The 15,363-nt window shown below is 38.7% G+C and overlaps 3 protein-coding genes across 4 annotated transcripts; all 3 read right to left on the bottom strand.

Moving 5' to 3' along the window:
* Positions 1-96: 96 nt before the first annotated feature.
* Positions 97-1,898, bottom strand: LOC120008451 (microtubule-binding protein TANGLED-like). The gene is made up of 4 exons (XM_038858774.1): positions 1,673-1,898; positions 1,402-1,544; positions 1,226-1,284; positions 97-1,111 (listed from the first exon to the last, which is right to left on the bottom strand). Exons 1-4 carry the CDS (start codon positions 1,754-1,756, stop codon positions 303-305), a joined length of 1,095 nt encoding a protein of 364 aa, XP_038714702.1. The 5' UTR covers positions 1,757-1,898; the 3' UTR covers positions 97-302.
* Positions 1,899-2,315: 417 nt separating this feature from the next.
* On the bottom strand, positions 2,316-7,258 carry LOC120008623 (kinesin-like protein KIN-14S). 2 transcript variants are annotated; one of them, XM_038859004.1, is made up of 12 exons: positions 7,098-7,258; positions 6,886-6,969; positions 6,076-6,251; positions 5,770-5,869; positions 5,419-5,682; positions 5,046-5,325; positions 4,543-4,704; positions 4,122-4,337; positions 3,976-4,013; positions 3,694-3,857; positions 3,481-3,594; positions 2,316-3,313 (listed from the first exon to the last, which is right to left on the bottom strand). In XM_038859004.1, exons 1-12 carry the CDS (start codon positions 7,102-7,104, stop codon positions 2,519-2,521), a joined length of 2,400 nt encoding a protein of 799 aa, XP_038714932.1. In that variant the 5' UTR covers positions 7,105-7,258; the 3' UTR covers positions 2,316-2,518. The 2 variants fall into 2 exon arrangements, with proteins under 2 accessions (XP_038714932.1, XP_038714934.1); XM_038859006.1 differs by lacking the exon at positions 6,076-6,251.
* A 586-nt stretch (positions 7,259-7,844) lies between these two features.
* On the bottom strand, positions 7,845-14,939 carry LOC120008957 (mannosylglycoprotein endo-beta-mannosidase-like). The gene is made up of 11 exons (XM_038859360.1): positions 14,452-14,939; positions 13,978-14,116; positions 13,166-13,393; positions 12,965-13,023; positions 12,725-12,773; positions 12,368-12,598; positions 11,226-11,395; positions 10,926-11,130; positions 9,751-10,419; positions 9,439-9,666; positions 7,845-9,049 (listed from the first exon to the last, which is right to left on the bottom strand). The coding sequence occupies exons 1-11, from the start codon at positions 14,595-14,597 to the stop codon at positions 8,246-8,248; spliced, it is 2,928 nt and encodes a 975-aa protein (XP_038715288.1). The 5' UTR covers positions 14,598-14,939; the 3' UTR covers positions 7,845-8,245.
* Between the last annotated feature and the right edge of the window lie 424 nt (positions 14,940-15,363).

Raw genomic sequence — 15,363 nt, 5'->3', positions numbered from 1 at the left:
GTTTGAACCCATGTTAACTTATTATGTTGTGTTCAGTTGACATAAAGTAAAAAGATATAAATAAGATACTCTCTCAATGTGCACAAGATATCAAGATATGTTCAAGGGCCTTGGTTCGGATCCAATTGAACTTAAATTTTACAATGGAAATCTACATTTATCGTCAAAAAGACTTGCAAAGTGCATAATGTAGAAAGACTGGTTGTCGAACTCACAATTAAGAATGGAAATAAATCAACTATGGCTGTTGAGAAAGTATTTCAAACAGGGCAAAATCAATAAATTAAAGAATATACACACATTCAAATCCTCATCATAGTTGGGAATTGCTTAGGAATTGAAACTGGACGCTGTTTCAGTCCATTCATCAGCCCATGACCATCAATCTTCTGTACACTTTTTCTGCCCTTTAAAGGAGACACCAATCTGTTGGCAAGCCTGGAAGGTGAAAAAGATCGCCGCAGTTTCGAGGCAGTTGACACCTTTGGTGATGATTTCTTGCTCAAGTTTGCAGACCTTGTAGGAGAAAGTGAAAGAAGTGGTGGGCTCTTGATCTTAACATGATATTTCGAAGAGGACGATGGCGGAGACTTAATCAAGAACTTGTGTGGAGTCTGTTGTTTACTTCTTGCTATAATTGGAGACCTTGTCTTGCAGAACTTTGGTTGCTGTAGAGCAGAAGGTGTAGAAAGGAACAAAGGGTTAGGAAAAAGTACAGTTTTTTTAGCCCAAGGCTTGTGCTTGGGAGATACTCTGTTGGCCACATAATGGTTACTATTGTCTTTGTTTAAGTCGGTCTTTTTTGGAGGTGAAACCTTGAAATTGATCCGCGATCGAGCCCTTTGAAGAGACGGTGTATCAGATTCTGATCGGATTAGTTGCAGTTTATTTTGCTTCTCCTTCTTCCTTCTAGTCTTGAGCTCAGTGTTCTCAAGCAGGGGTCTCGGTTTCCTCTGTTCTGTGACTGGTGTTTTCGGATCTTCTGGGGCTATTCTCTTGGTCTTTTGAGCAACTGCTGCTACTATTTCTTTTGCAAATTGGCTTGCTTGTAGAATCTCTCCCACTGTTTCTCCTAACAACATTGCTGGTAACGACATTCGCCTCCATTCGCCTGTGCAAAAGGGTTCAAAAGTCACTAGACCATAAAGTTAAAAAATTCTGTTTGTTCCCAGAGAAAACAGAGTAGAAAGAAACTAGATTAAGTCAAGAAAGGAAAATGAGAGACCTCCTGTACTTGCTGGGAACTTCCCCACCGGAGATTTCCTAGCGGCACCATTCTTGATCCTTCAAATTAGTAAACCAAAATAAAGAAAACCCATTTGAGTACTGATAGAATCAAAATTATCAAAACCAACAAAAATTGCATCTCTCATCTTGTTCTTGAGATAAAATTGATCATACCTCAAAGTTTCTTGCTTGCACCTAAGACTAGTCCTTAAGTAACCTCTGGTGCTCCTTGGACTCAGACTCACTCCAGCTATCACCTTGGTTCCTCCTGATACTGTATATTGCAGTTCTTGCAATCTTGCCATGCATTTATCCACCTTCACAAACCCACCAAAGCAAGCACATTCACACAAACCCAGAAAAATATAATCAGCTAAAAAAATTCCAACTTCTGCATAATTAACATGCAAACCAATGATGAAATTCAAACCCACTTTTAGTTTACCTTGTTTACAGTTTCTCTGATGAGAATGGGGTTGAGGGGAGCTACCATTGATCTCCTCTGCTTAGGTGGGGTTCTTGCAACCATGATTGCAGACCTCAAAACACCCACAACAAAAAAAGAGTCTCAAAAGGATTTGCTCTCTGTTTCTCTCTCTAAATACCCATAAACCTGAGAGACTTCATCATAATGGGTTTCTTTCGGTTACAGTTTCTCTCTCTCTTCTCTCTCTCTCTCAGACCAAAGTGGAAAAGTCAAAAACAAAACTTGAAACATAAACTCTTGTAACGGATCTATTTTGTCTTAACGGTCCTATCCAATTCTAGGCTACACCGAGAGAGAAAAAGGCATGCTAACGGCTACTTTTCTATTTTCAACTTAAAATAGTATACTTTAAGAGGTAGTGCCCAAGTGGGCCAGAGCATCGTTGATTGTCCATAGATCAACGGCTCGTGGATATCCTTCTTGACACGAGTCATGAATCAATCGCACTCTATAAGCCAACTTGGGTTACTTACACGTGTCACATCGGTTGCTTATTCTCCAGTGACCAAAAAATATAATCATTTATGATCTGTAATACTATTAGTCTATTACAAAAGAGAAGTCCAGAGTAAGGGGAGGTGGGTATGTTCATGAGGAGATCTTGGAAAGAATCATTTCTTCAAATTTTCACTCAGTGCTATAGAAGTTCAAAAGAAATAAAACATAATAAAATCCTGTGACAGTGAGGATTATAATCCAAGACATACAATGAGAAAAAGACTTGATGTGTCCCTTTTCTTCACATCTAATCTAATTAAGTCTTCCCCCTTCAAGGAAAAGGGAAATAGACTGTGACAGCAAGGATCACCGGTTAGCAGTCGAGGGTCGATAAGGCAACAATGACAACCTCCCTTGATTCTGCATGGTTCTCTGCCTGAGTGGACTCCATACCAGCGATTTCCGTTGCAATGCAACCACGGTTGGATGCGTAGGCTTCCATGATCCAGCCTGTGTTGGAGGACTCCCCATGAATTTACTACTGCTTCTCATGGCAATTGGTGTAGTCACATCTGAAGCTGTCCTGTACTCTGGCAATGGAGTGAACAACTTCGAGTACCTTGCCTTCCGCGGGTCATTCAGTAAAGACGGCCTACCTATTGCGCTTCCATTTATATATCGTGAAGCAGAGTTGTTAAGGGGAGTTGCCATGTAAGGGCTTGGGTCTGGTTGCAGCGTAGCAATGGATACCCGTCTCTTGGGCTGAAGGACTTGCGATGTCATTGAAGGACCCAATGGTCTAACAGCTACTGACATACGTCTTGGTTTCATCAATAGGCCTTTTGTGTTGGCTGCCATTGTTGTCATTCTGGGAACATTTTCTTTATCTTGTGTTGGAGCAGGAATAAATGATTTGGTTGTAGCAGTTCTACTGGCACGGGGAGGAGATGATTGGGGCATGTAATTGGTGATTCTTCGTAATGGCATTCTCAGTTTTGAAGGACCCAGCGGTGGTTTCTTCTCTGGTTTGGTCTTTACCAGTGATTGTCTAGAAGATGGAGCTTGTCTTGAAGACCGAGTAGAAGCAGCAGCAAAAACTCTGGTTTCTTGCTTTAATCTGGTTTTCCGCTCCTCTGCTAACTGACTCTCCAGGTCCCGGACCTGTTGGAAAATCAATTAAATTGCTTGTTTAGCTGGATCTTAAGTCACGAAAGGATGAAATACAAACTCAAAAGCCTCAAAAGAGCTATAATGCAAGAAATGCAAGCTGCTCTAAAAAATAAGAACAGATGATTCCTCATCTAGAGTACTGCAGACATCATAATTACCTTTTCTTGAAGACTTCTGCAGATATGTTCTCTAGCAGCAAGTCTTAACTGCAAGGACTGCACATTATCCTGCAACTTCTTTGTTTCTTTATCATCATGCCTTAGCTTCTCTGCCTGTTAGTTTAGAGAAATCTGAGTTGCAGCTACTCAAAGCAATAGAAAGAAATAACGAAGATAACTAACAGAAGTTACAGAATGAAAGTTATGAAATACCATTTGCTTGTACTTGAAAATCTCAGCGAGGTCTGTCTGCTTCCGTGCAGGACCACTTTCAATCCCACGGACTCGACTGGCAAAATTCAGTGAGCAAAGGGTTTCCCCAAGGTCTCCGGGGCTTGGGCTGACCTGAACAAACATCAGGGTTTTGCAATCTCCTCCTGCATTTAATAATCCAGTAAAGATTAGGCTTTGCAAATGAAGACCTTCAGGTTTGTTGAAAGAAAACTTATTTGGATACAGTCCAAGGATATGAACTTATGAAACCAAATCACTTACCTAATGAACTCTGCAGCATGTGGGTGAGCTTGGAGTTCCTAGTGCACGGCAAACGATGAAAACTCCAGTCAGGTAAGTACTGGTGAGTATAAGATGAAAAACAAAGGCGTGTGCGAGCGTGAGAGGAGAGACAAAGAGGGAAAGACCTGTAAGGAATGTGGCCAGTTTTAGAAGCAAGGGCAGAGATAACATCCCCAAGTGCAGAAAGAGACTTGTTTATGAACTGAGATTCCTTTAGCCTTTCACCTTCAACATCTATTTTTCCAACACGCTCACTACCAGCCAAATCCACCAGCCAAAGGTGACTCTTAGTTTTTTGGTCATTGACTAAATTATCCCCCTTTATAGTTACCCGCAACAGGCTGCATAAACACAATTTTGATGTCATTTCTGCAGTAAAGAGATGTCTTGAACTTGACTCTATATTTGACAAATATAGATTATTTATCTGCTATAACTCGAATCTCAGTGAGCAGCCTCACTCATCAAGTTTGTAAACAGAAAGCTAGACATTATTTATACTTAGTTCTCTAAAATAAATGAGAAGGAAACAAAGAGCTGAGGTACCAGTGAGAACGGCTGCTAAGCTCATTGGCATTGGTGGATCCAACTGATCTTACTCGGCTTCCAGACTTCAGAAGCTCCCAAACTTCCTCGGTACTACGAACATGAGCTTCAACAAGCCCAGGGACTTCATGGGTTCCTTCGGCTGCTTGCTTTATCTCCAACCTTAATCCAACAAAAAAAAATTTGCATTCCCTTTACCTTCACATATCTCTCAAATTAATATAACATAGCCAAAAGCATAGAACTGATGCATTAGAATAACTGGGAGTAAAGGATACATGTTTTGGACAATATTATAGAGACCAATGATCTTCCCATTTCCCCAAAACATGGCAGGTACATTTGGCTCCATGGTCAAAAGTTTTTGATTCGGAGGTATATGATCAAGTAAGATACATAGAACCATCAACTAAATTGTCCACAAGTTTCTTTGTTATTCAAATGATCAGACTTCCTGAACAGAATGTAAAGCAAAAAATGAAGGCAGGCTAAAAGAAACTCACTTTTTGCTAGTATGGTTTGAATTTTCCACTAAGAGATCCTTAATCTTTTCATTGTAGACCTCCAACATGCTAACAGATAGCTCATATCTAATAATGCCATTTCTCTCCCCAGATATGCGAAACAACTCCTCCAAAGTCTTGTAGTTGACTCCCCTATTTTCAGGGGTTCCCTCCATGGTAAATGTTTTCCCAGTTCCAGTTTGCCCATAGGCAAATATGCAGACATTATAACCATCCAGCACTGAAGTCACAATGGGCTTTGTCTGTGCGAAGACAGCATCTGCATATATGATACAGTGATACTAATGGAATTAAGAACTAAATAGTACAGGTTTTCACAAAATCCGAATACAGCCAGGAGATCTCAAATTACCTTGGTCGTCCTCAGGCTTAAACACATGATCGAACTTGAATTGTTTTTTGGAAGAATCAGAGGAGATTATCTGTAGCTCATTATCCTGTGATGAGTCAAATTCCACGACTTTTTTCAACCCATTGGCAATTTCAACTTTATTCAATGGTCTACATCTGCAGAAGACCCTAATATTTCCTTTAAGTTCTATAACTTCATTGTAAAGCCGCTTCCATTCACCAGACTCCTGTAGGTACTTTTTCTTCAGAAGTTCATGTTCACGACCTAACATCAAACATAGCAAGAATAATGCCATAAGAGCCAAAAAAAAACTAACATCTGATAAATAGATTACCATTTCCAGATACTCACTGAGATGCCAAAGCATACTTATAGCCTCTGGGCCAGGAAAGGAATCTCTTGCCATACCCTTCGCTTGATCAGATAGAATAGCATGTTCTTTCTTTAGGTTCTGAAACAGCAAGAGTCAACAACAAGAAAGACATTTCTAAATGGTAAGTTGAACCCCAAAAAGAATTTGATTCCCTTCACCCTCACAAAATGATGATTTTCAGGTTCTTGGAAATGCATTTAATTCTAACAGCCAAACAAACAGGAGACAAAACTAAATATATATTTATCTGCAATTACAGTCTAGGACAATAATTAGAATTTTACCTGAATTTTACTGCTCAAATTAATAATATCCTGCGATCTAGGAAGTGTTGGCCCCTGAGCTAGCAAATTTCTATTCAATATACTATCCTCATCCATCGAATGAGTAGTTTCTTCAACTTCATTTCTGTTCCATCCATTATCTTCATTTATGGAATGGCCACTCTCATCAACCAATTCTGACGCAAACACCGAAATCATCATATGAACAAAGAGGAATTTTGAAGACAGAGGATACAAGGGAACTATACATTTTGCATTAATCACTGATCAATGTTGTAAAGGGACATGAGTACATGACACTTGAAAGTACAAAAAACTTGAATTGTGTGCTTTTCTTTTTCTTTTTCTTCCATACTTTTGGGACAATAGTAAAGGCATACGCAACTGGATTGTTGAACCTAATAACATCATAAAAACTAGAAGAAAACTTTATTTCTCAGGAACCAAAGCCCTAGAAGAAGGAAATGAAACTCTCTCAACAGCCAATATTTGATTCGATGTTGTTTTCTTGAAACAAAGTGAAAACACAATCATCAAAAACCTCAAATAACTCAAACCCTAACTTAAAAGGGGATTAAGAAATTTATAATATAACTCAAACAAAACATCCAAACGTGTCACGTTTCATCTTCTAGGTATCAAAAATCGCCGTAATTCATAGCAAATTTAGGTCAAGAAGTACAGAAAAGAAAAGACGAATAGAGGAATGTACAAGATTACTCATCTAAAATTAGGTAGTTGTGCATTAGAGGAGAAGAAAGAGTACCGAAAAAGAGCGAAAGTAGTGCAGGAAAGGAGAAGGAGAAGAACCTGAATTTGAGGACGGAGAGGGTTGTGGGTCGCAACGAGAAACGGCATGCTCGCCTTTCTCCGTTAAAACTTCCATCGTTTGATCTGTCGGAAAAACAACACAGTTTATTACAGATCGATCGAATGATTGATCAAGAAAGAAAGAATTATATATAACGTAAAACAAAATCACTCCCTCAGATGAACACAAACGAATACTACAAGAGAATTACCGTCCATGGCTCTAAAATCAGAGAATTCAAGTTGCCGAATTTCACTGAGATAGAGGAAGAGAAAGAAAGAGTGGCGAGAGCGTGATAGAGAGAGAATGGGTTTCAGAGCGGAAGAGAGAGAAAGGGTTTTTGATTTGCGTTCAAGTTTGAATCGAAGTAAACATGAGCCGTCGATTGGGGGAGCTGCTTCCAACGGCTATATAATTGCCATCTTTATTCCTAAAGCGTAGCTCGTTTTGGGCCTTTTGGATCCGGGGTTGGAGTGGGCTGGCTTTGATTGATTAAAAGCAAAGACGAATAGGTCCAGCCCACTTAAAAACGGTGTTATTTCTTGATGATGTGGCAGACAGATATTGGTCCTTCGAACCAAATTACTGACCCGAGTTTGACCCGAATTTGTGTGAAATTGGGGAATTCTGATAAAAGCCAGTGAGGGAGTTTGGATTGGATGGTTGAGTTTTTTCATTCATGGCGGTTTCCATCCCAACTTGCAGCTTCTACTGCAGCTCTGTATCAACACCCACCAATCAAACCAGGGTTATGTAGCATTCACAGAAGTCTTGGCCTAGTCTTTACATGTCGCCAGTATAATGTGTGCAGTTCTGATGGCTACAGATTTATGCTTTATGTTTCCGCATAATACATGCCATTTTAGCAACTACAGATTGCTCCGCTAAAAAAACGAGATGTAACACCAACTCAGATTTGCAATCCTTTCATGGACAACACGGATAATAAAAAAAAATGTTTAATTGGAAATGCAGGATTTATTTCCATTCCGGTACCACTAAGAACATTTGATTATTAATGTTACAGTGAACAAACAAAAAAAATGAATAGTAATATGCCATCAAACCCCTGAAGTTTTGTCTGGCTGCATAGCCATTAGCCACCCACTCAAATCTTAAAGCAAGAAATGTACTTCCCTGTAAGAGGCTCTGTACAACCTAACCAAATATTAGGATGTCTGGTTCCACATTTGCCAGAAATAAATAAATATAGATAGGCACATAGAAACTGACTTTCCATCCCATTGCTGCTGGGAGTTTCGATCCACCTCTAGTGTCGAGAATCAACCTGAAACTTTGATCATGAATCGGATAGGTGCATGGTCAAGAAACAAAAATTGGAGTATCCATATATGGTGCTCAAATGACTGCATGCACGCCGTTGTAATTCCAGCCCTTGAGTGTTACGCGTGGGGCAACACCTGGGGGAACATCAAAAGAGATTTTGATGGGCATAACCTCACCCGGGACAAGAGAAAAATAGTTGTCAGAATAATGAACAGGGAGAATTCTTGGGTCTTCTCCTTCCTTGTAGTCTGTCTTAGCAGCATGCACAGAGAAATGAAGGAAGAAAGCAACTCCTACATCTGCTCCATTTATTTCAGCAACTCTCAATCTGCTAGTTTCCTTTGAAAAATGTCTGAAGATCCTCTGAAATAAACCAGCTCCACTTTTTTCCTCCATTCCACTATCTACAGGTTCTACTGTGGTCATATCAAAATCTCCATCACCGGGTCTAGCAATGTAATTATTCTTATAGGTTATGCTCGAACCCCGTGAATCTGGTTTCTTGGATGTATTCTCCACGCGCATTTCAATTTCATAAGTAGACCCTTTAATAAGAATATTTGATGCTATCTTGAGGGGTACTCTCTTCTTCCTGTATGGCTCTAAAAGCTTGTAATCTCCACCTGGCAGATGCAACCAGTAAAAGTTCCTCGATATGATACGATAATCTGACATATGGTACAGTTTGAGGAGAAGAAAGTAGACTGGCTTGGGATTCTTGGACTTCGGATACTTCATCTCAGCAATAGGTACTGTTTTCTTCTGTGGGATAGAGATCTTTTCGTGAACTTTGTAATATGGACATGTTCCTTCCAGGTCCCAAACAGATACTTCTATTGCTACATTAGATAATTCCTCGGACGTAGTATTAACCACCTGTTTGCACCACAGACAAATTCTAGTTTTAAGTTATCTGCAAAAATCCATCCAATGTACTGAATGCACCATTTGTAACAATACAGTTAAAAGAAAATTTATTTTAGTTACATTTTCAAATATGCTCTCATCGAAAATATTATGGCTATAGAAAATATCCACCTGCAAATACCAAATTAAGGTATATATGAAGCACCAAATTATTGTTATGCAACCAATCCATTTTCAGAATGAAATTTTAATAAGCCAAAAGAAAAGGGTGTGGTGGCTATATGCATCCAGATAGGCTCTGTACAGGTATATATATGATGCTTCATCATCATCATCATCATCATCATCAAAGCCTTCATAGAGTCTAAAATCTAAATATGATAGCACGAACAATTTACCTCAATAAAATATGAAGCAAGATTAAGCTGGATGTGGATGGGCTCTGCAGCACAGCGAACACCATAAAAGCCTGCTGTTTGGTCGAGAAGATGATCATAAAACTGACCCCTAAGACCCGTCCAAGGATTCTGAGTCTTCCAAATTAAAACACCTGTAAATTTTTTCCACATACGAGAAGTCCACCCCTCCAGAAGAGCTCTATATTGAATGTAATTCACAAGTTGGGCCTGAGATTGTTAATCAGAAAGGTCAATGGAAAAAACGAGGGAATTCTAAACTCATCACAAACATAGATGCAGATTTAAAAGCACCTTCAAACAAAAGTCATCAAGATCCGTTGGGTCCCCATAGAGCAAAATCTGATCATGAACCTTGCCTGGTTTGGAATAAGGAATATATTTATGGTACGTCCATATGGGGTTTGGAATTTCTTCAATATAACCATTGGGGAGCTTCTTAAATATTGGGATTTGCCATCCTTCGGGAGGCATGGTGGCTCTAATGGTAGCTGCAACTGGCATCCCCACGGAACCAACTTCGGGATTAAATCCATAACGGTAAAAATCATCATTAAAGAAGCTTTCAGGATACTGGATTTCATAAGGGCCATCAGTGAAGTCCCCTTTTCCATTTGCGAAGCCGTCCCACATAGATCCTTGGATGTAAATTCGTGTACCATCAAGATATTGGCTAGGATTCACCCAAGTGACGGATAAGTTGTCCATGGTATTTTCAGTTTCATTGGCATTCATAAAATCTGGATGAAGTTTCAGTTCATTTTTCAAAGACATATTGATGTCATTAGGAGGGATTTGTTCATTCCCTCCTACCCAAAGAGCAAGGCTAGCATGGTTCCTCAGGAGTTTGACAGTGTCTCTCGCACATAGCATAAAAAGTTCATGGTCAAGAGGACCATTTGGATTTGATACGGGAACACCTCTTCCATCAACATCTCCTGTAATCCAAAATTCTTGCCATACCTACAATATTTAAATGAGAGATGGATCAATTTTCACCAGATAAACTGATGCCAATAATTCGATTGAAGTAATATATATATAGTGAAACTTTGAGGAAGGATTTAGCGGTGTTCAATCATAGCTAGTAGTAACCATCATAGACGTCAATAGCAGCAATCCCAGCATGGTTCAAGTGATGCAATGCGATGCAATAATGCTCTCAATCTTAAAACGGATGTTGAAACTCAATTTTGTTAAATCATCCAGTAGAACTTAAAAATGAAACATTAGAGAACTGGCACGTGCCCAACAGCAAACAACCATTGATCTAATTTATGACTTGCACAGGGATACTCAATTGGGTGAATGGTTATAAGTTATAACATGCAAACTCAACTTAAACCTTCAAATCTTTAGCTTCAATGTGGAGGAGTTATCAAAATTACTTGGTCATATGATCAAGGAACGGATGCACAAACAAGGTGAGTAAGACGTGCACACAAATAGATATAAAGAGAATAGCTTACGAGCAATCCATAAATATCACAATAATGATAAAACTCAGGCCTCTCAGCCAAACCACCACCCCAACAACGGATCATGTTTAAATTCATATCGGCATGAAACTTGATGTCTGTTCTGTAACGAGTATCAGAAAGCCGCAGTAAACCATCTGATAATATCCAATTTCCACCACGTATAAAAATAGGCTCCCCATTCACCTTGAACAACCTGTTGATTGGAGATTAACTGTTACCAGACAGTAATGGTAGATGGGAACAAGTTGTTAGGTTAATGACACAATATAACTTGTTTCCAGACCGTACCTTCCACCAGTGGCACGATCTATATGAGACTCAATTTTGCGGAATCCGAAATGATGGCTCCATGAATCAGATTCTCCATATCCCTCTACGTCAACAGTAATTGTCACATTGTAAAGGGATTGCTTCCCCATACCATTTGGCCACCATAAATTGGGCTTGTAGAAAAAAAGCTGCCAATTCACATTGTTAGCACGACAGGAGTATATGTCACCAAATTAAGTCGATGCAACTTCATGATGAATGGAATAAATGGATGTGTGGAAGACTTCACATTTATTATTACACACAAAAATTTCTACTTTAGCAGTTTGGTGATAGAATTTAATCTAGGCATAATCTTTTATCCTTGTCATCATTGCAGAACCGAAGCACATGCTGCCAAAGAACAACTGTAATAAATCTTAACAATACGTTCAAGGAATATTAGCAATTGAAATTTTTCTAAAAAAGGTGATGAACCTTTTGCAGGTCATGCCCAGTATGGGGAACATGTAACTAAATAGCTTCCCAAAAAGGCAAAGACTTTCACCAATTCTAAAATGTTATAGCAAAGGCAATCACAATGAAATATAAAATTATTTTCAAGATTTTTATTGTTATGAACAATTTGTTTCAACTTTCGAGGAATCGCAAAAGGCTTAATTTATTGTCCACGAGCTAGCTTCACATCAGAATAATAGAAAAATCATCAAGAAGGGAAAAAGGTAACACCAAGCAAGTGTCTGCTACATCTTGCATAGGGTTCCAAACGTAAATGTCCCATACACATAGAAAGTGAAGGATAGGGCTTCAAAGCATGACTAACAACCGAGAAAATTGAATTTGAGAAAGACAGGGAGCACTTGCTCGAAGCTACCTAAGACTAATGAGACAGAAGATACCGCAAATACAGGTGTTCCCAAAAATTACTCCAGCAAAAGCAAATCATGCGCCACTGTCTTCACATGTTCATGCAATATATAATCCAAATAATAAATATCATAAACACACACATATTACTGAATGGTTTAGATTTCTAAAATACACTACCAACTTGTCAAGTCACGAGAAGTCATTCATCCAAGAAAAATAATAAAAAAACACATTCAAAAAATATACAGAAAATATTTTCTGCCAAGATAAACAATAAACTATTAACCAACCTCAGGAAAGGTATACTGCACATGTGCTCCAGGTGGAACCGACAGATGTTGAGTCTGAAGATGCTCTACTAAGCAAATGTTTCCCTCGAGTTCAGCTGTCACTTGGATATTTAGAGAACAACTTGCAACCCAGGAACTTTTATTCTTTAATTCTGTTGTAGCATACAAATATACCCGCTTGTAATCATCAAACAAGGTTGAAACCAAGTGGGGATCAATTATTTTTACGGGCTGCATCAGACAGTAATGCATCAAAATTTTGATTGACATCACTACAAATATAGAAAGTAAATGGAACCAAGCACCACAATAAATCATATGGCTGAGCTTACAAAAGCAGAATGTATAAAAACTCACCCCAGTGACTGCAATGGAAACTTCATCCCATATGCCAGTGTTCCTATCCCTGAAAATATCAAGGTTAGTTACATAAGATATCTCATATCAGGATCGCGTTCGAGTTAACCAACAGAAAAATGCAACATATCCTAAAAACTCTTCTAAATTGCCAAGAGGAAGCTGATAAAGCCAATACTTTCCACCTCCTGAAAATGTTGAAAACGACATGCTGAAGCTCAGAAGAAAGAAAACTGTCACCTTATAGGAGCAATCCAATCCCAGCCCTCGACATATTGTGTGGCAACATCTTTTCCGATCTATCAGAAGACAACATGATATCAGGTTAATCACTTCCCTCTCACCTTTTTAATTGATTTACCGTATTCCCCTTAAAGGATATATCAATATCCACAGTGAGAACAATCAAGAACACAAGTTGCAGAGAAATTCGAAGTATACCTCATGGTCTCCTCCTTGCCCACCCTCAGTTGGGATTGTTCCAGGATGATCTGGAGGGAAGACCAGAACAGCCAGAAAATTTTGACCGTCTGGATGCAGAATATCAGTAACATCAAGATTATGTCTTCGAAACATTCCTCTTGGCAGGACCATTCTGTGCCCGTTTAAATATACTTCTGCGGAGTAATTGATTGCACGAAAATTCAGATCCAGGTGCTGATTCCCTGACTGCAATTTAAAGTAATTAGAGATATTGTATCACCAAACATTATTATTACATAAATATCATAATATATAAATGTTTGAAAGTTGGAACAATTCAGCACGCTTAAGTGCTGAAGAATGCCACTTAAATTTAAAATAAGCATCAACAACCATTGTAGATAAAAGATAAACAACACCCGTTCACAAGGCTCCTACCGTGGGCGGGGTTAGAACAAGCAAAATGTACACAGACCTTATCCCCACAAAATGTGTGTTGAAGAATGCCACTTAATTTTAAAATGTTTTATTGAACTTGTGACTTCTAGGTTGCACCCTTGCAACTCTACCGCTGGGCCACATGTTCGCTTGCCATCAACAGCAATTCTTAAACAATAAAATGACTGAACTATAAACATTTCAAATATAAGCCTGTAATGGATTTAATGTCAGTGTTGTGGTATGAAATACACAGTTGTTTACGTCAATGATTTCAGCAACTCACGCTGTAAACAGCATCATAATATACTTAATTGAAATAGAAATGAAAAGTCTGAGGAGAATTCAGAGATCACAGCAAAGAGAGCAATCCCTATCGATCTACTGCATACCAGCTTGCATTGGAAAGTTGTGAAAAACCAGAATGTGTAGTGCTCTCTCCCAGAATCAGCTATATCTATGATTGTCTCGTTTTCCAACCCATAGAATGGATCTGGCACAACTTTATTCTTCACTAGTGTTCCCAATACACTGTCAATGCAAGAAATCACATAAAGTAAACTCATTACACTGTTTTTCATTCTTAAACACCACAATTAACAATCTGACATTATTTGATGAAGACGACCACCATACGAATGCATATTCACTATGCCTGCTGATACCAATTTACATTTTCTACAGTAAATTATGCCTGTTCAATCTCTTCCTTACTACATTAAAGTTAAAACAGAAAACAATTTAAAAAACCTCGCCAATTTAGATCTCTAACATCAAGGCACTTTAATTCTGTAAGCTATATAAACAACCTATAATTAGAAGGGAAAAAAAAAGTCAGAATCAGAATGTGAAGAAAAGTATATTACGTTCCCGGCACAACCGCCTCCATCCAGGGCGAGGTGGGACCAGTAGGAGGGTGAGTGGTAGTGAGCTGAGTCCCACCGATTTCCACATCGGTGGATCTCGCGGCGAGCCACCCGGAGTGGAGCTTTATCTTCCCTATTTCCGCCATTTCTGAACTCTGCAAACACAAAAGCTAGACCTGCAACAGAGGGAAGAAGAAGAAGAAGTGGACTCGAGTGGGAGTGTAACAAGATGAAGAAGTCAATAATTCTTAGATTAAAAAAAGAAAATAAATAAAAACTGGAATATGCTGAGAGTTTTGTCGTTGTGGAGACTGGAAAGCAACAACGGCACGACACGTATTTATTGCGGTCACGTGTTAATCTGTCTTCGATGTTTTTTCTGGGCGTTTAATCCTATCCCAGTTTCCATAACATCTTATCTTATCGTATTATTTTGATGAAGACGACGGACAAGAAAAGAAAGAAAAACAGCACAAAACAAGAGAAAAGAAACAAAATATATGATCATATGAATTCCAAAAAAATTAGTATTAATTTTTGGATCTCTTTGGTTACAAGTATCACAATATTCAAATGACAACCATGCTCTCCTTCCACTTCTTTGTGTACATACACATGCATGTAAGTAACGACGAAGTCAAGAATTGATGATGGGTTTGGACTTATACATTTCAATTTGTTCGCGGGATTGTCCCTGAAATATTTTAAACTAACATTATGAGTATGATTTTTACTCTTGATTTTATTTTTCAAATCGAAATTACAAATTACCCTTCACAACCTCTAGTGATTGGCAGGCATTACTAGGGGTAAAAGTTTTTCCTGATTATTTTCTTTGCTTCTTTGTCCAGTCCCACTCAAAAGATTGGGTTTGAAAGGTTGCCACTGAAAATTGTTGCCCATGTTCAAGAT

This window comes from Tripterygium wilfordii, chromosome 11 (genome assembly GCF_013401445.1).
Source record: "Tripterygium wilfordii isolate XIE 37 chromosome 11, ASM1340144v1, whole genome shotgun sequence".
Lineage (NCBI taxonomy): Eukaryota > Viridiplantae > Streptophyta > Magnoliopsida > Celastrales > Celastraceae > Tripterygium > Tripterygium wilfordii.
This window is presented reverse-complemented; position numbering and strand designations above follow the sequence as displayed.

Bases quoted from the DNA above. Each gene is read 5' to 3' on its own strand.
- LOC120008623 (XM_038859004.1), bottom strand. The intron at 4,014-4,121 runs GTCTTTCCCTCT...GCCGTGCACTAG, and splicing joins ACTGGCCACATTCCTTACAG to GAACTCCAAGCTCACCCACA. The intron at 3,595-3,693 runs GTATTTCATAAC...CTAAACTAACAG, and splicing joins TTTTCAAGTACAAGCAAATG to GCAGAGAAGCTAAGGCATGA.
- LOC120008451 (XM_038858774.1), bottom strand. From the start codon at position 1,756: ATGGTTGCAAGAACCCCACCTAAGCAGAGGAGATCAATGGTAGCTCCC. The intron at 1,545-1,672 runs GTAAACTAAAAG...GGGTTTGTGAAG, and splicing joins TCAGAGAAACTGTAAACAAG to GTGGATAAATGCATGGCAAG. The intron at 1,112-1,225 runs GTCTCTCATTTT...CCTTTTGCACAG, and splicing joins GTTCCCAGCAAGTACAGGAG to GCGAATGGAGGCGAATGTCG.
- LOC120008957 (XM_038859360.1), bottom strand. From the start codon at position 14,597: ATGGCGGAAATAGGGAAGATAAAGCTCCACTCCGGGTGGCTCGCCGCG. The intron at 11,396-12,367 runs GTTGGTTAATAG...GTGAATTGGCAG, and splicing joins TGCAGTATACCTTTCCTGAG to CTTTTTTTCTACAAGCCCAA. The intron at 10,420-10,925 runs GTAAGCTATTCT...TAAATATTGTAG, and splicing joins GTGATATTTATGGATTGCTC to GTATGGCAAGAATTTTGGAT.